This window comes from Eleutherodactylus coqui, chromosome 7, assembly GCF_035609145.1.
Source record: "Eleutherodactylus coqui strain aEleCoq1 chromosome 7, aEleCoq1.hap1, whole genome shotgun sequence".
NCBI classification, from domain to species: Eukaryota; Metazoa; Chordata; class Amphibia; order Anura; family Eleutherodactylidae; genus Eleutherodactylus; species Eleutherodactylus coqui.
Genome location: NC_089843.1, coordinates 165,497,001 through 165,522,359, shown reverse-complemented (window position 1 = coordinate 165,522,359; position 25,359 = coordinate 165,497,001). Strand labels below are relative to the sequence as shown.

General features: G+C 46.2%; 1 protein-coding gene across 3 annotated transcripts in view; it reads right to left on the bottom strand.

Annotated features, from left to right (window-relative positions):
* LOC136572919 (centromere-associated protein E-like) overlaps positions 1-24,967 on the bottom strand; it is a 47,909-nt gene extending 22,942 nt beyond the window's left edge. The window contains exons 1-15 of one of the 3 annotated variants that reach the window (XM_066573949.1): positions 24,771-24,967; positions 21,863-21,948; positions 18,824-18,913; positions 18,611-18,729; positions 17,386-17,505; positions 16,232-16,313; positions 14,914-14,981; positions 14,751-14,825; positions 14,485-14,624; positions 8,327-8,456; positions 6,207-6,326; positions 5,927-6,082; positions 5,654-5,813; positions 5,393-5,549; positions 3,118-3,589 (exon numbers count right to left, since the gene is read on the bottom strand). In XM_066573949.1, coding sequence (XP_066430046.1) covers positions 3,118-3,589; positions 5,393-5,549; positions 5,654-5,813; positions 5,927-6,082; positions 6,207-6,326; positions 8,327-8,456; positions 14,485-14,624; positions 14,751-14,825; positions 14,914-14,981; positions 16,232-16,313; positions 17,386-17,505; positions 18,611-18,729; positions 18,824-18,913; positions 21,863-21,948; positions 24,771-24,826 — 2,031 coding nt within the window. In that variant the 5' untranslated portion in view covers positions 24,827-24,967. The remainder of the gene's footprint in view (positions 1-3,117; positions 3,590-5,392; positions 5,550-5,653; positions 5,814-5,926; positions 6,083-6,206; positions 6,327-8,326; positions 8,457-14,484; positions 14,625-14,750; positions 14,826-14,913; positions 14,982-16,231; positions 16,314-17,385; positions 17,506-18,610; positions 18,730-18,823; positions 18,914-21,862; positions 21,949-24,770) is intronic. The other 2 variants (XM_066573946.1, XM_066573947.1) reach the window with 2 other exon arrangements.
* Between the last annotated feature and the right edge of the window lie 392 nt (positions 24,968-25,359).

The following is a 25,359-nucleotide window of genomic DNA, read 5'->3' as shown; positions in this document are numbered from 1 at the left end:
CTGAGGAAGGGGGGGGGGGGGGTCGGGAGTATTAACGCCACAGGTTTTTTTTCAGGAATTAATTCAATTTAGAGAGGAAAAAGTAAAATTTCATATTTTTGCAAATATGTCAATTTAAAAGACTTTTTTTTTCTATAGGGCACATGAAAATGAGGATTTACACCCCAAAATGGATACTCTTGTTTGTCCTGTGTTCAGAAACATACCCATTATGGCCCTAATCTTATGTCGGGTGCCGAACATGAAAGGAGTAGTCTGTGTCTTTCAGAACAGAAATTTTGCTTGAAGACCTTTTAGGCTCCATAGCACACTTGCAGAGCTCTTGAGCGGCCAAAACCATAGAGAACCCCCACAAAATTACCCCATTTTGAAAACTAGACTCCTTAACGAATTTATCTTGGGGTGTACTGCGTATTTTGATCCCACAGTTTTTAAAGGAATCTAGGAAGGTTCACGGAGGAGGATCATGTCGGGGATCAAATACGGAGGCCTCCGGTAAAAAGTTTCATCTCCTCTCACCGATCGCATTGGTGAGGGGAGCTGAAATTTCAAATTTTTTTTTTTACTTTTAAGTGATTGCCGTTATCCATTGGATAACGGTGAACACGTGATCAGGAACCGCTTACCGCGGCCCCCCGTGAAATCTCCAGGCTCTTGGCTAAGCTTTCTAGCCAGGAGCAGGGAAAATTTAAATTACCCTGGCAATCCACGGATTTTGCGCATGAGTCTGCCATTTTGGTGAAGGGTGTGCGCGCAGAAGCTGGGGTAAGGTCCGCAGAAAAATCCAGGGGCCTTAGGTACGTCATTTCATCCTCCCTCGCGGATATGATCCATGAGGGGAGATGAAATGTAAGCTTTTTAAACTTTTTTTTCGCCTGGCTTTTTTTTTTTACACTTTTTTTTTTTACTTTAAATGATCACTGTTATTCATTGGATCCGCATTCAATTTTGCCCATAGGGAATCATTGGCCATCCGCAGTCAATTTAATTGAATTTTGCACCTGCGGATAACATTTTAATAGATTTGCGTTTTTTTCCGTGCAGGAGGAAAAACGTGGCATGCTCCATTTTACCGCGGATTCCACGCGGATCGGCCACATTGCTAGCAATGGGTGCGGATATCCACATGAAAAAAAAAAAAACCCATTTAAAGCAAATCCGCGCGGAATCTGCTGTGGAAATCTGCAGCAGATTCTGGGCGGATTGTATTTTTCTAGTGGATATGAGGCCTTCAAGTTCCCAGTATCCAAAAACCATGTTTCAGAGCGCCTGCAACTAGCGTTAATACCAGGCCCAATCATTTTCTTCTGACAACACAACTAAAGTAGCCATTCAAGTGGTCAGTGACAGCCTTATCTCCGTTTATCGTTAACCACATTTTTAATTTTTGCAATCGCACAGTTTTTCTTGTCACTAAAACACCCAAATACAACTTTATTCCCCTCCTTAGGGTTTGGCCATTTCTTCCTCATTTGGTGCTTTAGCAGCATTACTGTTTAACCTAATTTCATACATCCGTCAGCTGCATCTTGTAGACAGATGTCTTTTCTTTGACTAGATTACCAACTCCTCTAATGAACCGTAGCAATTTTTTTTCCTTTGATGTTTGCATTAAAAGGGGTTCTGACAATAGAAAACAAGAATTCTATACTTGTTTATTCCTCCCCCATCAGTCTTCTTACCAGATCTTCTCCCTGCCAGGTTATTGTAGAGACTGCGCATGTTTGCTCTGCAACAGTATATGAGCTCTGCGCGGAGAGCCAGCACGCATGCGCAGTCTCAGCAATAGATAGAAAGGAATGCCTAGGCAATGAAAGTTACGTCACTAGTGATGTAACCTACACTGACCTGCCGGAAGAAGAATACCAGGAATGGACACTCCATAATAAGCGCATCTGGCTGGCTTGCGGTGAGGTAACCCGAGGGACCGAATAAGATCAGCCAGGAGAAAATGCTGTAAGACGACTGCCTGGGGAGGAATAGGGGAATAGGCAAGTATTTTTTTTTTTTTTAAATGACAGAACCCCTTTAAAATTTAGTTACTTTGAAGATGGCTTTACCAGGCCGCTGCAGAAAATGTAGAGTTTTGAGCCTTTTGGCCAGCTGCTCTTTCGTGGATCGCCAGATCAATAGTTATGGACCAGAAAACTCCTTTAAAGCGAGTTTACACATTTATGCAGGTTACAGTACATAGCAGAAAATCTACAGCTTTTTTTTAACCACCTCTACATGTCAACAGGATTTGTTTTAATCCCAGTCACTTTAATAAAGGATTCTGCTGCGGTTTATCAGCAGCGTTTCCGCAACTTTTACACAAGTGTACAAAGTTCAGCATTTGTAAGCCATAACCAGGAGTGCAAGTAAAAGAAATGCAGTCCTCAGCTCTCACTCATGACCTGAAGGTTGCGAGTTCAATCCTGCATGATTCAGGTAGCCGGCTCAAGGTCAACTCAGCCAACCAAGGTCGAAAATGAGTATCCAGCTTGGTAGGGGTAATAAATAAATTACTTGAAAACGCTGCAGAATAAGTTGCCGCTATACAAATAACATTTTTTTTAAATTTAAAACCCAGAAGAGGCACAAATCTTACCATTATACCTTTTCTGTTCACGTTTCTGTACTCCTGCTTTTGACCTACAAATATGTCTGTGTGACAAGATTTGGACATCACTTACACAGCAATTTTTCACTCAGTCAGAGTTTGAAAAGTTGCTGCATGTTCTATTGTGTTCTGATTCTCGGACGACGTTAGCACATGTAATGTGCAGCACAACACACCTCAGACAGCACACGGAAAGGGGGTCTGTGTGCTCTGCAAGTTGCGCCTGAGATCTTCGGGTGCAACTTGCTCTAGGCCGTTTGAATACAGTCTGAGGAAGTGGCTTAAAGTTTGTGACCAATTATGCAAAAGGTACATTCCATGCTGTCGTACTGCAAAATCAAGCCACAAGCCAGTTGTCAACCACCTCCATTGCAGCTCTTCCGAGCCCACATCAGTGGTCAGCCAGCTTTCTAAGAGTTTGGAGAGACACAGGAGGACGTGTCTCTCAAGGACTTATTTTACAGGTAAAAGCGGTTAAATAACTAGAAAAAAAAAGACAATGTGTTGACCCTCACATTTACTGGACTCTCATTTCCTTCCAAATCTGCTATTTTTTGCTCCAGCATTTGGATTTGTTCCCGGCAGAGATCATGAATGGGGCTTGCAAGTAGTCCTAGAACTGGATCCTGGTCCACACCATCTGTCCGATTGCTGAGAGGGGAATCGTTCAGTTTTTCCAGCTCTTGTTCATCAGTTTTCAGAGGGGACAGTTTTCCAGGCATCTCCAAGCTTCCTTCTGGCATAGGATTTTGTTCGTTACCATCAGGCACAGATTCACTCCGGTCACTTAAACTGGTTATTTGCAGCTCATCTTTATCTTCTGAGTGAAGTTTCTCTTCCAAATCTGCAGTCACATTTACAAGACAATCTCTTTTCCGAACTACTGCTTCATATTCCTCATTCCGTCTCTTTAACTCCTCTTCTAACTCCGCCACGTTCTGCTCCAGCTCTTTACATTTTTGAAGGGAAGAGTCTTTTGTCAGAGCACTATACAAAAAGGAGAATCATCATTTTACTGGAAACAGAAGAGCTTCAGAGAGTAAATAAATTCCGTACAAGACGCTGTTCTCGCACTTTCTTGCAAGAATTCAGTGTAGAGAGCCACGTCATTACCAACCCATTGAGTACAACGGGAAGCCGTGCTGCAGCTCATACACATTTTCCAAAAGCAGATTTGAAATCTGCAGTGCAAAAAAAAAAAAAAGTTATAGATATATTTTTTATAAAAACACTGCTGTCAGTTACAAAAAAGTGTTGATATTTAATGTATAAAAGGGATTGTGTGGTTTCAAATTAAAAATAATTACCAGCTGCACATGGGTTAAAATAAAAAGTATATTCACCTGTCTTCATCCCCCCAGGACACCATTAACTGGCTCCAATGCTTTGTCTCCATTGGAAGTCAGATGACCACTACTGAATCCTTGGCATCAGCACTCACATCCTAGTCACCATTTCAGGAGTTTTGGAAGGTGATGTTGCAGCCTCCAATTGGTGGTCAACTGACTTCCAGCGGTGGAGCCTATTCTTGGGGAATATGAAAGAAAAATAATAAAAAAAAAAAAAAAAAAAAAAAAAAACACGCATGATCACAGATGAGTTTTTTTTTAAATTTTAGCCCATGCCCATATAAAAATAAGTTTTAAAATTTGAAACCACACAACCCCTTTTAACAAAGTCTTCTTAATAAGTACAGTATATTTTATAGTTTATTGTTTTATTTGTACTTACATGTAGATTTCAGGCTTTTACTTAATAGCTTTTAAAAGCCAATAGTTACAAAAACCAACTAAACAAAAACACATCTAGTCTGTAGGAATAAGATGAAATGTAAACAATTAGACGCTGCTTATTATGGCCAATTAGAACAAAAAGCACCAAATATTTCTTTGGCAGGTACTTTGCCCCTATCAGCTCTCCTTCACAGCACACTTCAGACTTATGAAATGCTCTAAATGAAAAAAAATCATTTCCCTTAGTGTACGTTCACAGGTAGCAGAAATGCTGTAGAATTTGCACATCAAATTCTACAGTATTTCTGCATCAAAAACAGTCAACATCCACGGGACTTCCGTAGCAGATTTCTGAAGGTACCGCGTGCTTCTTTCAGCGGACACCTGGAGGCCGCTAGTGAGCGCAGTGCTAGTCACTTTGCATCACCTGAACAGTGGCACTGCACTCACTAGAGGCCTCCGAGTAGTGAAGGATGCGCCAAGAGTGCAAAGACTTCAGAGGTTAAGGGGAGCACAGTATCTTCTGAAATCAAATAATTATATACACGGAAGTCTCTAGACATCCATATATCCAGTGACATGATTTTGGGGTGACTTTTTTTTTTGGAAAAGAAGAAATTATTATATATGCGCACACACACACACACACACACACACACACACACACACTATATATATACATTATACATACACAAAAAAATTTAATTCTTGTTTTTTAGGCAAAAGTGCGTGAAATTAGAATACAGGAATGCGAGGCTGTATACAAAAAAACAAAAAACAAAAATAAAGTTATAACCCAAGTATTCACGCAACTTCACAGAGTGCCAATGAGTATCAAACACAGCTCCCCGTTGTCTGACCTTTGAGCACCATAATGTAGTTTATGGGGCACAAAAAAGGTCATGATTGGTTCACTTAAATTTTTTTAATTGTATATAATATTGCTGCCAAGTTTTTATTTTCCCAACTTACATTTGGTTTAAAAGCAATAAAACCTTCAAAATCTATCATTAGGCAGGACTTTTGAGCACTGCAAAACACACACTAAATAACAGACCTGGTACTTTCGGATGAGAAGTCGATCATGGAATGAGACAGAGCCGTCATCTTCTCCCTGCTAGTGACTCCGCTTTCAAAATTCCAGGTTGGGTCTTGAGCGGAGTTATCGAGTGCGCAGCCAGCACCTTCAAAGACTGAAGTCTCTGCACAAATAGCTGAGTGAAGAGGAAAAAAAAATCCCACACATTAAATATGCTCAATAAATCCCTTTCAAAAAGGAGCATGAAGACCTTACTGCTAGATTACAGTGTACACATACAATCGTCAATCTCCGGGATCGATAAAGGTTCAGACATCTTGGGTCGCTTTGCAAAGCTCATGGTTAATGTAGATCCCATCTGAAACGATGAATCCCCAGCAGAACACAAGCTAGCTTGGATCTTTCCAGGAGCCCATGTAACCCTCCTTTTCAATTTAACCTTTAAAATAAGAATTGCAGAAAGAGTGTCATGTTATATATAGTTCAACGAAATCTTGAAAACCGTGTTGAAATTCAATAAAAAAAAAAAAAGAGGAAAAAAGGAAATGCTACCCTTTGGTCTTCACGGGCCTGTTGTGAAGATCCAATAACTACGTTGCTTAAATTCCAGATCCGGTCTTCCTTTTCTTTTAGAAGTTGTTTAATTTCTGCTAGCAATTGGGAGTGTTCTTCTTTAGCCATGGCCTGGGCTCTTATCTCAGAGGATGCCTTTATAAGAGGGGAGGGAGGGAGAAAGAAGAAGTGCTCTACTACAGTATTTAGAGATATAAACATAAATGTACATTCTGCAACCAAGAACCAAGGGAACAACTATACAGGGAAATCCTCTTACGTTTTCAACCTGCTTCTTCAAGTCGAGGATTTGCTTCTGATATCTCTTAAGTAGAGCTTGGTCATCCAACACTTCATTAACATGCGGAGTGTTTCGGACGTGCTTCGCTGTACTTGCAAACTGGGGAGAAAAAAAAAAAATAAAGATGAACAAAAGATTTAAATGGACTCTTCCACATGTGCGTAGTGTGAACCTGCTCTCATCTGAAGTGAGCGAGGCGCTAATGGTAGACCTGCCTGGCGCTGGGCTGTGAGCATTGGTTCCACTATAGGACGCTGGGCCCTCAGGGAATCTTTCTGGCAGCTTGGTCAGAAACACGCAGACCAGTAATCCACTGGAGATTATTTTGTAGAGCTCTGGCAGTGCTCTTCCTGTTCCTTCTGGCACAAAGGAGCAGATACCAGTCCTGACACACTTCTGTCTAACTCTCATTGTTTAACAGCCCGCATCCCGATATCTGCTCCACGTTCTGGAGACTGTGCTGGGAGATACAGCAAACTCAAGACGGCACGCATGGATATGCCACTATGGAGGACCAGGACTACCTGATTAGACTCATGCTACCAACAGTGACAAGGATACCAGTAAGATTAGAAAAGAATTAGTTAGGAAAGATAAGAGATTGTCTGGGCACCAACTGCAAAACCATTCCTATTTGGGTGCAGTTTTGCTGAAGGGATGCCGATCCTATTGGAAGACGAAACCTGGGATTCCCTGTTCCGGCTGCGGTAGAAGCTATATCTGTAGCGTCCAGGTACAAAATACCCGGGACTGTTTCCTCATGGATTAAGAAGCAGCCATATGCTCTTCTACAGGTTATAGTGCAGAACACATTCACCTTGGGGAGTCACACATACGCTCCATGTAAACAGGTGGGCTCCCCCACCACCCCAGATTCTGACATATTTGTTAACCAATTGAAAGCTGGAAGGCGGCTTCATCACTAAAAATCATCAGTTTCCATTAGTTTGCATCCTCTCGCAGACAGAACGTCGCCTACCTTTCTCCTTTGGTTTTAGCGTAACAATTGCAGTTGGTAGGAATAACATTGCAAACGTTTGCGCAGAATCTTCCGCACAGTCAGACAATCGGCAGGGCTTCCAATTCTCCGCTTGCTGCGACGGTGGATTTATGAGCACTTTGTACGAAACTTGCACAGATGCGCCGCTGTTTCCACGCCTACTGGTGGACGACCAGATGATTTTCACTTACAGACTTTTCTCCTTAAGATTGGGTCACCACTTACAAAATTGCACATCCGCTGGGTGGATCATCACCAAACTGTTCGAAAATGACATTGCGCACTAACAGACTGGTAGACGTGAAAAGCAAGGACAAAAAGCGGTCTTGTATTCCTCTAGCGACGATGACAGAATAGGTTTTTGAGCCTCACTTAGCATAACTGTCTAACATAAGATCATCCTTGTTACCCATAGCAGCCAATCACAGCGCAGCTTTCATTTCTCTAGCTGTTGAGGTAAAATAAAAGCTGTGCTGTAATTGGTTGCTATGGGCAAAGACAGCCTCGCTAAAGGAACATTGTGAGATTGTTTCCATTAATATCAAGTTTATATATTAGATGGTCATTAAAACAGGAGTTAGGAGGGTTTCAAATTGGGAAAATCATAGCGGGGTGGCGTATGCATCGCCTCCTATAGGCCATGTATTACACACGGACATCGTTGCATACGCTGCCCACAGAACAGAATAGGGCTCACGCTGCGTGGTATGCGGAGAAAGAGGATGTTGCGATCATCTCGCATGTATCTACACACTATGTTTACATGCTAAGGAGAATGGATCGACAAAAATCCATTTACTTCATTACATTGACTCTATTCACTGCGCATCACACGAACGTATATTACGCCATGAAAATACGGTTATGTGAATGAGCCAAGTGTTCTAGTAAGTTTTGTGCTGTGCATTACGTTTGCAGTGACCCAATCTGTAAGTTTCAGTACTAACAGACCGTCACCTACTTCTGGCCCTATAAACCACCCCTAGCAGGTACAGTATAGCAACTTGCAATCATGTTAGAAGTTTGGCAGCACATGTAGTAGTCACATTTTGTAAGACTAGGACAACGAAAAAAGGATAAAGAGGCTACTACTAATTACCTGCAGAGTACTGAGGGTCTCATCCAATGAAACGGGTGTCACAGTACAAATTACTACAGTCTTTGTATTGCCACCAAATGAATTTTGCAGAATCCGGGTGAGCTTACTATCACGATAGTTTATAAAGCCGCTGTTTAAAGAAATAAATAAGATAAAGGTTAACTGCTGAAACATAAGCTATAGCAATACTTTCATGAGGGTTTTAAACAGAACAGAAGGGTTTACATTACCCCCTTATGGACGCGGCCCTTCCCCCGCCCCTCTCCTTTAAAAAAAAACGCATCAACCTAGTCGTATGAGGGCCTGTTTTTTTGCAGGACGAGTTGTCTTTTTTATTGGTAGTATATAATATACTGAAAAGCGTAAAAAATTCTAAGTGGAGTGAAATGGAAGAAATAACAAAAACAGAATTCCGCCATCTTTGGGTGCATCTTGTTGGTATGGTGCACATACTGCAAAAATGACCTAACTTTATTCTATGGGTCAGCACAATTACTACAATCCCAAATTTATAAAAAAATTTTTTTGCTGTATTACCTTTATTTTTTCTAAAAATAACTAGATTTTGTAAGAAGTTACCATAAAATCTCTTTCTCGTCTTGTTCATTGGGGGACACAGCTCTGACTTTGGGTATAGCTTCTGCCACTAGGAGGCGACACTAAGCATAAAAGTGTTAACTCCTCCCACTAGCTATACTTCCCCTGCAAGCATCATACTGCTTGCATACAAACAGCTAGCAGGAGCAGCCAGTAGGATACGACAATAATACATAGTACAAAACCATACTCACGAACTGTAACTCATTCCAACCCGTGTGCGACTGCACCGAGAATCCTCCCACTCAGGATATGTTACAGACCCAATACCAGACTGGGTGGGTGCTGTGTCCCCCAATGAACAAGACGAGAAAGAGATTTTACGGTAAGTTCTTACAAAATCTAGTTTTCTCGTCTGTATCATTGGGGGACAGCAAAGACCTTGGGACGTTCTACAGCAGTACCCAAGGGGGCAGGAAAAAATAAGAAGTTGCATGAGTAAGGAGGCAAATCTTCTCTTTAACCTTAATGGATGACTAGTTACCCAGCATACTCCGAACGGAGTGTAAAGAGCCTAAGTGATGGCCACAACCATCTTTTGGAGAAAAAAAAACTCCTGATAAGAAGCTTTCAACCAGGTACCCGTTGTCCAAGTACTGTGAGCCGTAACCCGGCCTGAGAATATAACTGCCTGGTACTGTCACCGTGTACTGCAGTGAGGCAGAGTCCGTGCAAGAAGTCCCCTCGGATTTGCCGAAACTACCATCAGCGTGCCCGCGCGATAAAGATGCTACCTGAGAGAGGTACTCTTGTGTAGTCAGACCGCGCCCACTTGCCACCGGAGCGCTCCTTGGCAGAGGCACTACCGAGAAGGGTGCCCACTGGATACTTCACTGAAGTGGATCCCCATACCAACTGCAGCGGGAGAATATTCGACAGGTCAATAACAACCGTCTCCTGATGATGACCTTTGGTACAGCGTCCAAAACAAGACTGCGGAGCCATCTGTGTCGACACTCCGGGGAGTTGCATGCCTTCCAACATCCGACCTAGTTGTACATCAGCTTCCATAACGTCAGGTTGTCAATATCACCTTGCCAGTCCCGCTGCGAGGGCGTGATCCCTTGTAGTCCCTAACCGCTACTGGTCGAAGAAGCTTGTGACGGAAGGTTCCCGGTTACCTTTTAAGTATCTGAAGGAGTCATCTTTGCAGCTGACTGCCACCGAATGTGGGAGACCCAAGGAGCCCAGGGCTGAACTCTGGTCCCAGGCCGCATAGCTGAAGCGCAGCATTGCTCTAATGCTGCATATCCCTACGGCCCATCCATGTTGTTAGAAACCTGGTTAGCTGTAGATTGAGAAGGACTTGTGTCCAAAGATCCTTTAACCCCATATCCTGTGAATGGCCGCAGCATTCTCCTTAGCATGTGATCTTGAGCTCCCGAAAAAGTGTAGCTTTGGACAGGGACTGACGGATTGGTTAACTAGGGCTGGTCCTGTACCGACATATCCGTGCCACCGCATGAAACCAGTAGACACAGGACGTTGGAAATACAGTACTGGCACACTGGTACGGAAATCTCGCTGGTCCCTTTTGAGGTAACCTAAGTAAAGGGAGGTAACCTAAGTGTAAAGGGACGATCCCCAGGGGTTGCCAACAGTACAAGTATAGAATGTCACACGGTTTCCTGCAAAGCAATAATGCAGGCAGGGCGCGGTTGGGTCACAGCTTGCTCCTGGATCCGTCCAACTTAACTCCGTTGGACGTGTTAACCTCCTTATGCGATCTGTGGTGAATGCTCGAGCAGCTAAATTAGAGACTACTCTGACTTACAGTTCACCTTATGTCCCGCATCTGCCCAGTCACAATATAGGGGAAACGTGGGCTGTTCTGCACCCATCAGGGGGCAGCAGGGTATCATGGCTGTAGGCTATCCACGTCCGAACGTACGCGGCTGAATCACAAAGGCTCACTGGCTGCAGGGCAAAGAGGAGGCGCAATGCGTTTGACGAGTTCCTATGAATAGTACTCTTTCCATCTGGAAGGTACCGCCGGTCTCAGCAGGTTGGAGGACGCCAACAGGCCGTTGACCTTGTTCATAGGACGTATTCTGGGCGTCTCCCCACTGTAGTGAGCGCCCATAATACTTGGCTGTGCTGCAGGAAACCGCCGGCGGCAACAACCGGGTAGCTAGCCGTTAGGACCGGCCCATCCCGGACCGGCATGATGAGTGATGCCTGCAGGGTATTCCCGTGCCGGTACTTCTTCCATAAGGAAGGTACCCCAGGTCCCATCGAGGTCAGAATACAGCTGACCGTCAAATAGAGTCATTGCCTGTGAGCAAGATATTTTCCGCTGGAGGTAAAACTCGAATTGCAGGGACCGCACACATAGCCAGTGACTCTGGTCACCCCCTGTCCACGTGTCATCCTGGTCACGGATACTGCAATATGTTGCCTGCAGGGGAGTGCAGGAGGGTGCAGAGAGCTGCCGCTAGGGAGGTCTCGACCGGGTCCGGACCAGACATGAGGGGATGTGTCCGGAGGATCCCTGAGTAGGAGAGCTCCTTTCAGATGGAAGGTACCACATGTGTCAGCAAGCCTGGAGCATGCTGACTATCAGTTCGAGCCCTTCATAGGACGATATATCCTCCGGCTGAATGGGACTCTCGTAATGTAGCAAGAGCGCACATGGAACGTGGCTCTGGACGCCACTGGACTCAGACACCGCGGCACGTCTGGCTGCAGGGAACTGCAGGGGGCACCTGGAGAGCCTGACAATAGGGATGGCTCAACCAAGCACATACACGAGGAGCGACGAGTTCGGATAATTCCCTGATCACAGTATTCCTTCCGCAGAGAGGTACCACAGGTCTCAGGAGCCCGGAATAATGCTGACAAGAGTTTGGCACTGTTGTCGCAGATGAGATATTGTACGACTGGGTGTAATCTCGTACGTAGCTCTGGCCGGTCCTGTCTGCGTGTCATCCTGGATTGCAGGAGGAGCACCGGGGAACTACAGTTAGTGAAGACTCAACCCGGTGTGGGGCGGACAGGCAGGGGCGCTGCGTCCAGCGAGTCCCTGTGTAAGTGCTCCTTCTGTATGGAAGGTACTACAGGACTCAGCACGCCCGGGATAGTGCTGACAACCAGTTTGAATACTGCTGTCAGTAGGACGAGATTTTGTCTGTTGGCTGTACTCTCGTGCTGTAGCGAGAGTGCATATAATATGTGGCCCTGACAGATCCGTCCGCATGTCATCCTGGATGCGGACACTGTTGTAGGCTGCAATAACCGGGGGGCTAGTAGGCAGCCAATGTTCAACCCAGGCGGGGCAGACAAGAGGAGCCATGAGTCCAGGGACTCCCTGTATGAGCACTCCTTGGGTATGGAAGGTGCTACAGGACTCAACATGCCTGGGAAATGCTGATAATCGGTTTGAACGCTGTTGTCAGTAAGACGAGATTATCCTTTGCTGGAAGTATGTTGTACTGCAGCGAGAGCACACTTGGCAGTGGCTCTGGTCGTCCCCGTGTCATCCTGGGCAGAGACGTTGCGGTCCGCTTGGCTGCAGGGAACTGCAGGAGAGCAATAGGGGAGCTACCAAGCAAGGCTCAAGCCGGTCTGGAGCACAGTATAGCTGAGTACCCGGTGTGATCTGCACGCTGGCCAGCTGCACCACCAGAGACTGTAGCCGCGTAACGATAGAAAACTGCGGGCGCCTTCTAACTGCGACCGCACCCATGACACGTAGCCGTGCACTGGTCAATCAATGGTCGCATGGCAGCAACATTCAGTGCTTGCAGCAAGAGGAACTGCATCTCCCTGCAAACACCCGTGGCCGCAATTTTACATGGCCGGGGCGTCTTCAAGGAAAAGGGAGGGAGTTCGTGAAGCACGTGATCGTGCTGCCCGCGCGGCAGCGAAGCAATAAATCACAGTGCCCGCACGGCGGGAAAATCACAGTGCCCGCACGGCGGGAAAATCACAGTGCCCGCACGGCGGGAAAATCACAGTGCCCGCACGGCGGGAAAATCACAGTGCCCGCACGGCGGGAAAATCACAGTGCCCGCACGGCGGGAAAATCACAGTGCCCGCACGGCGGGAAAATCACAGTGCCCGCACGGCGGGAAAATCACAGTGCCCGCACGGCAGCACTTGTTCGCATGCCCTGCCGAGGGCAAGCTGTCTCCAGGTGACCAGCCGAGGCAGCCCCATCGCGGGCCTCAAAACGAGCCACAGGCTTCGGCAGTAGATGCATGGCAGAACTAGGCGCGCACACTGCGGCAACACAAATCAGCCACGGGCGGCATTAACCCGCCCCGGGCAGCAAGTACACAAGCCGCGGCCGGCCTATCAGTTAGAACCGACCCAGCAGCGCCACGGGGGCAGTAACAAATCGCAGCAGGCGAAGCAGCACTGCAGGCGGCACAACTAGCAGCGGAGGGGTTGGCAAAAACAAGCCTGGCGACAACCATTATGGTCTGCACAGCGGCAGACTAACAAAATAAACTCACATACTTACCTCTTGACCAAGATAGGGTCGCTTCCCGGCTCCAGCAGAGCTTCTCCCCACCATCGCCTGCCTTTGATGGGGCAGGGGATGCCGGACCATTAGAAAGAGTGTGGGGGGGGGGGGGCTCTATGGCTGGCGGGTCACAGTGTGCCTCTTTGTCTTCTCAGGGACCCGGCCGACAACAGAGGGTTGGGTTCACCTCTGTTTGCTGTCCTCGGGGGGTTAACGGGGAGAGTCCTGCCTCTCCGTTATTCCCTGGTATTAGTCTCTGTAGGAGAGACAGTCCTGCCTCCTGGACACTAAGCAAAAAACTGAGCTAGCACGATGCTTGCGGGGGGTGGGGGGGTGGGGGGTTGGGCTAGTGGAAGGAGTTAACACTTTCATGCTTAGTGTCGCCTCCTAGTGGCAGAAGCTATACCCAAGGTCTTTGCTGTGTCCCCCAACGGTAACAGACGAGAAATTTAGTTTTTTTTAAACTTTCTTCCGCTATCTTCTGACAGCCATAACAGGATTTTTAGTGACATCATTGAATGACTGATTGGCTAACGCAGCGCTGGCTTTCATTCAAGCCCCGCATCCCGAAAGCAATGCTGTGGCGGCGCGGAGGAGGGAGCGACAGCCTGCAGCAGCACCGCGGGAGGGGCGTATTTTTTTTTTTTTGAACACCGTATTCCCGGCGTATACGTCGACAGTTGGGAGGGGGGGGGGGGGGGCATGGCTTGATAGGCAATCTGCCTTTTAGAAGGTCCCCAGTTGCCATGGCAACTGCACAGAAACCTGCGATCTTATTGCAGGGGGCAGTGTGAGAATCCCCCCCCATCCTTCCCCAACGTTGATCATAGCATTTAAATGCCGCTCTCAGAATTGACGGCAGCATTTAGAAGCTTAACAGCTCCGATGAGCAGTGCGGCTTATCGGAGCTGTTGCTGGTGGGTGTCGGCTGTAAGAAACAGCAGGCACACATGTTGTATGGAGCGGGAACAACCCACGATTCCCCTCCATACCGAACCTGCAGGATGCAACTGTACAGCCTGCAGTTTTAAGGGGTTAAAGAACTCAAAATAAACAAAGAAAAAGAAAATATTTTAAGCTAATACACACTTACCCAACTTGGCCATCACTAAGTTTTTTAATAACTTGGCCAAGGACAAACAAACTGCGGTTGATATTACATCCTTCTTTAAGTCTCACACCCTCTGCAGCGGTCTGGCTTGCTCTTTCACTGCCAGCCAAATCAACAAGATTCTGAAGAGGGGAGAGGCAAGAAAAACGAAATAAAACATTTTAAATGTGTCTAAAAACAGATTAGATTTTTAGACTTTCCAGAAACATCCTTATCATATTAGGTTTAAAAATGGGGATATTACTTACCAGATGAGATACCATAACGGCTCCATCACAGTTCTCTGCATTTCCTGATTCAATCCTCTCACGGCTTTCAATAATCTACTCAGACAAATGTTTGTTAAGACACACTAAAAAAAGAACGACCCCGCCCCCACCAAAAAAAAAATAAAAATACAAAATCACTTACCATTCTGAATATAGCATGAGAGCGGCTGCTGCGATCATTCATTTTTGTCTCTCCGTAATGCCGGTTTTCTGCAACATAGAAGGGAACAGTGAATATTTTGAAACCTACCGAACTGCTTGGAAAGTGATGAATATGGTTAACATAGAATATTCTACTACTCTTCATGGTAAATTCAAAGTCTGCAGTGTTTTACTGCCCACAGACAGGACCATGTGATTTGTATCCCCGTGTGTTTATGAGGGTATCACTGGTGTTCCCAGTTCTTAATATGCAATGGTCATTTAAAAAGGGAGTGTTCCCTAGTATTAGCCCTATAAGTTTAGTTTATGGGCCTGAAGTAACTGACCCGTTGAGTCTGGGGATGTAAAGTTTTATCTTCCCCGGTGTGAGCACTGAAAGCCACCGCTGAATGCATTGAGCAGTGCGCTTTAACTTAAAGGGGTTGTCCCGCGCCGAAACGTTTTTTTTTTTTTTTAACCCCCCCCCCCCCCCCCCCGTTCGGCGCGAGACAACCCCGATGCAGGGGTTAAAAAAACACACCGGGTAGTACTTACCCGAATCCCGGCGTCTTCATACTCACCTGCTGAAGATGGCCGCCGGGATCCTGTCTCTCTGTGGACCGCAGGGCTTCTGTGCGGTCCATTGCCGATTCCAGCCTCCTGATTGGCTGGAATCGGCACGTGACGGGGCGGAGCTACACGGAGCCGGCATTCTGCACGAGCGGCCCCATTGAAGACAGCAGAAGACCCGGACTGCGCAAGCGCGACTAATTTGGCCATCGGAGGCCGAAAATTAGTCGGCACCATGGAGACGAGGACGCCAGCAACGGAGCAGGTAAGTATAAAACTTTTGATAACTTCTGTATGGCTCATAATTAATGCACAATGTACATTACAAAGTGCATTATTATGGCCATACAGAAGTGTATAGACCCACTTGCTGCTGCGGGACAACCCCTTTAAAGATGGGCGGACTACTTAGCAATGTAATACATTCAGCACTCACAGCCAGGGAGTAAGGTCTAAAACTTACATCCCCGGACCCCACGGCTGACCAACTTTAAGTCCATAAACTTAGCTTATAGGGCTAAAAGTAGATGACAAACTCGCTTTAAAAGCCCACGTACAACATGACGTTCAGTGTTTGGTTAAGATGCACCAAGTAAGAGATAAAAGCCAACTAGCCTGGTCCTGTAGGGGGGATATAAACCTGCATACAAGGGGCAAACCGCTTCTCTACCCAGTGTCAGCCTCATTGTGGAAGGCTCTATACCCATGGTGCCATGCACCGCAATACTAACAAGCAATGAAAGACTTACTCTCGCCTCTTTTGATCCATTGCATAACATGCTCTGGAGTCATGACGAGTTCGTCAGTCAAGTCGGCGACGTATACATTACGCTGCAAAGAAAACAAAAAAAAAAAGGTTTTAGCAATTTTATGGACACAACACTAAGTAGACTGGTTTTAACCCCTTAACGCAACAGGACGTAAGCCTATGGATGGTGCGGGATCAGGAGTTACAGATAGCTGGCCTCCCGCTACAACAGCAGGGGTACACAAGGACAATGACTATGTAGATCACGGTATGTAAAGGATTCACATAGGGAGGGCACTCCCTCTGTGTTGTCATCGAACCTCTGCGATGTAATCGTGGAACACATATGGGCTGTCATGGTAACAGGGCGTGAGATACTGGCGTCCTGCTTTCCCATTGCCCATGATTGCTATTACAAGCGATAAGGCATTACAGTACAGAAGTCCTGCAATGCCTTACTAGAACGATCATAGTGGTTAAGCATCAATTCCCCTACAGAGACAGAGTGTAAGAAACAAGAAAAAAAAAAGTGTAAAAAACACGTTTAGAAAAAAAACTTTTGCTAATTTTCCCATATTTGTATGAATTTTTTTTCCAAATCTAAGAAAATCCTGCACAACAAACTATGCAAAAAAAGGTGAAATTCTTACAGCTCGTGACCCAAAAGAGGAAAAAAAAAAGAAAAAGGCATGCAACTTTGAATGGAACGATGTAATAATAATTATAGTTTCCAAAAAAAAAGTTTTATTGGGCAAAAGTGGAGAAACCTAAAAGAAATTATATTTTTAGTATCGCAATCGTACTGACCCGCAGAAAAAAAAAATGTAGTGTCATTTATGCTGTGCGATTGCGGCTGTAGAGAAAAGTAGAAATAAAAAACATAATGGCATAATTAATGTTTTCTCGCACTTTTTATAATACATTATATGCACCCAAAAATGCTACCAATAAAAACTATAGTTTGCCATGCAAAAAAACAAGCCCTTATATACGGCCATATCGACAGAAAAATAAAAAAATAATGGCTTTTGAAAAGCGGAGATGAAAATCCCCCGCCAAAAAACAGTCAAAATAGGCCATGTCCCTAAGGAGTTAAATACATCCAAAAGTTTAGCTTCTAGAAGGGTAGGCAAAAGATTTTAAGTTTCCACTTACATTAATATCTTCTCTTACGTCCAAAGGTTTCCTTCGTCGGTCATCACACAGAAGATCTGTGACCGTTTCATTGTAAATTTCCATATAAGAGACACGCAACAAGAACTCTCTAGTAGGGTCCTTAAGAAAGTAAAGATTATATAATGTTACATACATAAAGTCATCAATGCGCTACACTCTGCGCTCTCTAAGGCCCTCTGCACACTAGCATATTTGTGCAGGAGACCTTGGAGCCCTCCAATCCAGACAGCACACAACCAATTATATGCCTACCAGGACATACACCTCAACTGGAGGTGGGCACGGCATAGGGCGAGCACAGGAACGAAAAGGAACAGGGAGGTAAGGTGGAGGACCGCAGCGATAAGGTGCTCAAGGCCCTGATTGGAGGGGAGGAAGAGAAGCCCCTCCCCAGTCCTGGGCAGACATGATAGCCTGAGAGGGTGCCTTTATTTATGGCTTGTGATTAAGAACACTTTAGTCGCTTTGAAATGCAATGGCATCTTACTGTGCTGATGGGAACTGTCATACTTTTATAGAATCGTCACAACTCCTCTTTATTGTAACAAGTGTTGGACTTTTTCTGGTTTTGAGAGGGTCTCTTGCCAGACCTGCATTGCCAATCCAGAAAAAAAGCGCCAGTTAAAAACCGACGAAGGAAGAGATCCGCCTCCCACAGACACCAACCTAAAATCAATTAGCTCGGTGTTTGCAGGAGAAGTATAGCTGGTAGGAGGAGCCAACACTTTTGCTTAGTGTCCACCTCTAGTAGCAGTAGCTGTACACATGGTCCTCAGCCATGTCCCCAATGACATAGGTGGATTTTTGTTTTCTTTTAAAAACCCTCATGGCAGGTCCTATTCCTGTCTGTACTATGGACGTGAAATAGGACATGCCAATGTACATCAATGAGTTGCCTCTACGATCATCGAACAGCACGTGGGCTTTTATCCGTGCGGTGTCTAATGAGAGCTGCACCCAAGCCTCTCGGGTACAACTTTAAACACACCACAAAGTGCATGCAGCCTGAGGGTATATTCTCACGGTGAACTCAATAGATTCCAAAACCTTCAAGCAAGCTATTAGTTTGAATCAATATCCAGCATGGGATTTGAAGTCCGTGTGGGAAGAGGGACGTGGGGAATATGGAGGTAATAGATGTGACTGCTCTTTGGATGCCCCTGTATTGGCCAGAGTGTATAACATAGCAGGTACATAAACCTACCTCCTGAATGATTCTGAACACCTCCTGAATTGCTAGAGAAATGATTCCCGGGTTGTCTTTCGTACCCATCATAGTGAAGGTTTTCCCAGATGACGTCTGCCCGTATGCAAAGATTGTGCCTAATGGTGAAAATAAAGCCTCAAACACAAAGTTCCAACATACTGAAAGTTACTGAAAGTTAACTCATTGCTGGCGAATTCCCAAGACCCTCACCGTTGTACCCCTGGAGAACAGAACGAATGATGGGAACGGCTGCATCTCGGTAAACTTCAGCCGTTGTTTCATGCAACGGAAAGACACGATCTATAAAAGACAGGTACAAATAAAAAGGAAGAAACTTTAAAAAGTTAATACAAGTTTTAAACCAGCTGGCCATGTAGAAAAACCGCACAAAACAGCCTGTAACTCACCTACTGCCGATTCCCGCTGCTCCGGCAGCTGTACGTAGGGGCCATTGTGTCATTTTCCTGCCTAGCCAGCGGCAGTACCCCTAAGGCCGCTCTCACAGGCGGTTTCTAGAGCGTTTAGATCGCCCGCTAAAACCGCTGTACTGAGCCTCCATTACAATACATTAAATGCGCCCCAAAATGATGCCATTAAGAGATACAACTCATCCAGGGAAAAACAACAACGAGCCCCCATACGCCATGTCAACAGAAACATGTTTAAAAGTTCTGGCTCCTGGAATGAGACGGTCATTAGGGTATAAAGTGGGCCCGTCCAAAACCAGTCCTTAATCTTATATGGAAAACGTGAAACCTGTGTTGTACACAAATCCTTAGTTCTGGTCCGATTTGAGTAAAATTTTGCATGAGCGTTCTCCAGCACCAGGCAATGAATACTGGCAGAATAAAAAAAAAAAAACCCCTCAGACTTTTGGTAATTTTATTACCAATAGCAACCAATCACAGCGCAGCTTTCATTTCTTACACAGCTGAGGTACCATGAAGGCTGTGCTGTGATTGGTTGCTATGGGCAACACAGATTCTCTTTTGGACATCTTTCCTAACAGTGCGGTGCTGGGCTCATTTTTGTAGCCCACTTTGTAGATTCCAGGACTGCTAATCACAAAATTGCACAGATCTAACCCCTGGTATCACCCAACAGCCGTGCCGAGATATACCCCTAGTATCACCCAACAGCCGCGCCGAGATATACCCCCTAGTATCACCCAACAGCCGCGCCGAGATATACCCCCTAGTATCACCCAACAGCCGCGCCGAGATATACCCCCTAGTATCACCCAACAGCCGCGCCGAGATATACCCCCTAGTATCACCCAACAGCCGCGCCGAGATATACCCCCTAGTATCATAAAACAACGCGCCGAGATATACCCCCTAGTATCATAAAACAACGCGCCGAGATATACCCCCTAGTATCATAAAACAACGCGCCGAGATATACCCCCTAGTATCATAAAACAACGCGCCGAGATATACCCCCTAGTATCATAAAACAACGCGCCGAGATATACCCCCTAGTATCATAAAACAACGCGCCGAGATATACCCCCTAGTATCATAAAACAACGCGCCGAGATATATCCCCTAGTATCATAAAACAACGCGCCGAGATATATCCCCTAGTATCATAAAACAACGCGCCGAGATATATCCCCTAGTATCATAAAACAACGCACCGATATACCCCCTAGTATCATAAAACAACGCGCCGAGATATACCCCCTAGTATCATAAAACAACGCGCCGATATATACCCCCTAGTATCATAAAACAACGCGCCGATATATACCCCCTAGTATCATAAAACAACGCGCCGAGATATACCCCCTAGTATCATAAAACAACGCGCCGAGATATACCCCCTAGTATCATAAAACAACGCGCCGAGATATACCCCCTAGTATCATAAAACAACGCGCCGAGATATACCCCCTAGTATCATAAAACAACGCGCCGAGATATACCCCCTAGTATCATAAAACAACGCGCCGAGATATACCCCCTAGTATCATAAAACAACGCGCCGAGATATACCCCCTAGTATCATAAAACAACGCGCCGAGATATACCCCCTAGTATCATAAAACAACGCGCCGAGATATACCCCCTAGTATCATAAAACAACGCGCCGAGATATACCCCCTAGTATCATAAAACAACGCGCCGAGATATACCCCCTAGTATCATAAAACAACGCGCCGAGATATACCCCCTAGTATCATAAAACAACGCGCCGAGATATACCCCCTAGTATCATAAAACAACGCGCCGAGATATACCCCCTAGTATCATAAAACAACGCGCCGAGATATACCCCCTAGTATCATAAAACAACGCGCCGAGATATACCCCCTAGTATCATAAAACAACGCGCCGAGATATACCCCCTAGTATCATAAAACAACGCGCCGAGATATACCCCCTAGTATCATAAAACAACGCGCCGAGATATATCCCCTAGTATCATAAAACAACGCACCGAGATATACCCTCTAGTATCATAAAACAACGCACTGATATACCCCCTAGTATCATAAAACAACGCACTGATATACCCCCTAGTATCATAAAGCACAGATTTATCCCCTAGTATCATATAACACAGATATATCCCTTAATAACATATTACACACAGTTATATCCCCTAGTATCGTATAACAGCTGCACGGATACATGACCTAGTGTGTTATAAACATATTATAGAGCTTCGCTTCTCATCTGACAGCATCACTTATGTGGGTCGTACACAGTGATTATTAACCCATAACACCATCGGACCCCCAGTTACATCCTGGTTGTGTGGGGTTTATGTGGCGTGGGATCATAAGCCAAATCAGACTCCACAGAAGGCAGGTGCTGGCTGATAGCAATGGACACCGTCCACAACACCTGCGATCAGCGCTGATGTCGCCACGGCTGTTAAAGCTCTAAATACAACCGTCAATTCTGATGGCAGCATCTAAATGCACACATTGTTGTTCGGGGGTCCTGAACCCCCAGCGATGAGATTACAAGGTGCCATCCGGTTACCAAGACTATGGTAGAACACGGCCCATCCATGCCTTATACGGTCAGCTCAAGAAGAATAAAGAGTCCCCAATACATAACCATGTAGCTGACATCTTGTTGCAGCGACTCAATATTAAAGATTTGACCCGCTTTGCTCCAACAGTGGCACAAACTGAGTCGGAGGGCCGACCGCGTTCACCCGCTGCGATCTATCTGCACGCGTACAGCCGCCTCGGAAGCACCAAGTAACCAGATGTAAGGAGTTATGAATGCTTACCGAAAGTGAAAGATCTTGAGCCGTCAACTTGAGATATAACGTTATTGTTGGCCTGCCACAAGACATTTACTTGTTCTCCTTGTTCCCTGCAGGTTAGAGGAGTCGGCGTTAGTGAAGACAGATTTTACTTCTTAAATACTATTTTTCAAGTCTATGAGAGCGCTTGTGGACAGCAGAAAAAAAAAAGTCAGCTTTCCGGCTGCCGTGCAATCTTCAGCAGGTGACCGCGCAGGAGTCAGGGGGTTAAAGGGGTTGTCCCGCGAAAGCAAGTGGGGTTCAGCACTTCTGTATGGCCATATTAATGCACTTTGTAATGTACATCGTGCATTAAATATGTGCCATACAGAAGTTATTCACTCACCTTCCCTGCGCTGGCGTCCCCGTCTCCATGGTGCCGGCTAATTTCAGCGTCTAATCGCCCGATTGGACACGCTTGCGCAGAAGGGTCTTCTCCCTTCTGGTCGGTACGGGCACGAGCGGTGTTCTGGCTCCGCCCCCTTCTACGCGTCATCGCGTAGCTCCACCCCATCACGTGTGCCGATTCCAGCCAATCAGGAGGCTGGAATCGGCAATGGACCGCACAGAGCCCACGATGCACCATGGAAGAAGACCCACGGTGCATCGTGGGTGAAGATCCCGGTGGCCATCTTGGAGGAAAAGAAGGAAGAAGTTGCAGAGAGGGGATTCGGGTAAGTAAAAAAATTTTTTTTTTTTATTTCAACACATCCCTTGGGTTTGTCCTGCGCTGAACGGGGGGCCTATGCAAAAAAAAAAACCGTTTAGGCGCGGGACAACCCCTTTAAGATTAAACAGTCCATCACCGGACTCAGTCAGCTCCCCCAACGGCAGCATAGCTTAGTTTATGGTGCCCTTGGGAGGTACAGGTTCCTTTGAAAGCCACGACAAAGCTGGTTCCTATTAAAGTGAATTATGGAAGTTTTCTTCAAGATTTGTAGAACTGCTGCTCAACTTATTAGTTTTCAAACGTCTTTAAAGGAAACAAACAAAAAAACAACAACAAGAACTACTAACAAAGTACACACAGGGTAAAATGTTACTTATTGACTTTTTGTGATACAACTGTCTTAAAAACAGAAAATGTAGTTTAAAATGTTAACCCTTTACAATCCAATTTTGGATTCAGAGTTTCCTAGAAGGCTTTCTCTTTTTGCCATTACAGAATGACGCCATCTGCTGGATAGAGCCAGTACTGCGGTATTGGACATGCTGGAGAGACAGCTGACAACAGAGGGGCCAGTAATCTACAGTAAGAATACCCTGCCGGACGTCTTTCGACATCGGAGCTGTACAGCCTTCAATCAGAATGTCTTCAGACGTCAGACAGTGGATTGGAAAGGGTTAATTATTCAAAATTCTCTCTAGATTTTTTTCTATTAAACATAAAAGACGCAGCGACAAATATTCACCAGCAGCCAAATAAGCCTCAATCAGTGGGTGAAGTAAAAGCATTCAGAAGTCCCTGCCACATCCAGCCACCCCATCCCTGAGGTGGAGGAGATCTCCCACACCAGTCACCCAAGTCCCATGCATACGCCGTGACCACCTAGATTATAACCTGTCTGTGCTGAAGACCACTGACTGACAGGCATGTCGGCCAGCACTGGCACTGATCGGAGGACCACCCACTATTAGACCCCATCCAGCTGTCATCATCCCGTTCATTTACATAGGGGGATACACAGCCGAGCAGCCAGAATCTTCATACTCACCCAAATGACAAAATCAGCCAACGAATGAGCGTTGGTTAGTCGGCTGACCAGTCCTCCTATTCCACAGCCCGGTGTTCAGGTGAACGGGCATTCGTAGGGACACTTGTGCCTGGTGACCCGCCAGAGTAAGAGGACTTCACTTCCCTCGCACCCCATAATGTAAGCTTACGTCCCAGCAAACCCTGTTGGGCTGCCTTTATCCTGGATACAAGATGTGATACAGGCGGGCATGGAGGCTCTAGTACCCTGTTGTACCACCTCTAGCTTGGGATACAAGATGTGATACGGGCAGGCATGGATGCTCTAGTACCCTGTTGTACCACCTCTAGCTTGGATACAAGATGTGATACGGGCGGGCATGGAGGCTCCAGTACCCTGTTGTACCACCTCTAGCTTGGGATACAAGATGTGATACGGGCGGGCATGGATGCTCTAGTACCCTGTTGTACCACCTCTAGCTTGGATACAAGATGTGATACGGGCGGGCATGGAGGCTCTAGTACCCTGTTGTACCACCTCTAGCTTGTATACAAGATGTGATACAGGTGGGCATGGAGGCTCCAGTACCCTGTTGTACCACCTCTAGCTTGGATACAAGATGTGATACAGGTGGGCATGGAGGCTCCAGTACCCTGTTGTACCACCTCTAGCTTGGATACAAGATGTGATACGGGTGGGCATGGAGGCTCCAGTACCCTGTTGTACCACCTCTAGCTTGGATACAAGATGTGATACGGGTGGGCATGGAGGCTCCAGTACCCTGTTGTACCACCTCTAGCTTGGATACAAGATGTGATACAGGTGGGCATGGAGGCTCCAGTACCCTGTTGTACCACCTCTAGCTTGGATACAAGATGTGATACAGGTGGGCATGGAGGCTCCAGTACCTTGTTGTACCGCCTCTAGCTTGGATACAAGATGTGATACAGGCAGGTATGGAGGCTCTAGTACCCTGTTGTACCACCTCTAGCTTGGATACAAGATGTGATACGGGTGGGCATAGAGGCTCTAGTGCCCTGCTGTACCACCTCTAGCTTGGATACAAGATGTGATACGGGCGGGCATAGAGGCTCTAGTGCCCTGCTGTACCATTACTACTGGGGGCCCTGTAGTGGGAGCCGCAATCACCGTTGGAGCCTCGCAGTATATTACACACGTCTCTGTGCCGGAGACATTACCTGTGGATGAGCGGGCGGACCCGCACACACACTTTGACGGCGTCTCCCTCCGCCATGTCCCTGCCGATTCTCCTCCGCCTGCTTCTCTGTCCACCGGCTTCAGCTACAAATTTGAATTTCCCTCGTCCAACACGCAGATTGGTCAACCTCCTAGTGACGTCACGTAGAGGCGAGGATGGATTGGCTCCTGATTTTTGAAGAAAGATCTGACGACGTAACCGTCACGTGGTCTTGAGGTCACATGGCCGGACTAGAGGGGAGGAGCTTAATACGAATTCCGTTCTATGGAAGGGAAAGAAGAGAAAGATCCTATTATAAGCTGCTGTTGCAGAGGGATCAAGAGGGGAAGGAGGGCAACGGAAGTAGTGTGTGAGGAGGACGAAGCGGTCAACGTTACGACCATATTGAAAAGCAGTAACGGCTCCATCATATATTCCGTAAGGACCTGCTGACGTCAGGTCAGGTGACTTTTCTGCAGTCACATGACTAGCAGCGCTGGGCTTTCCAGCAGATGCATATCGTAGGGGTTATGGGGCATATGATGAGTATCTGGAGGTGAAGGGGGAGCTGTGTGATACTACAGGGGGGA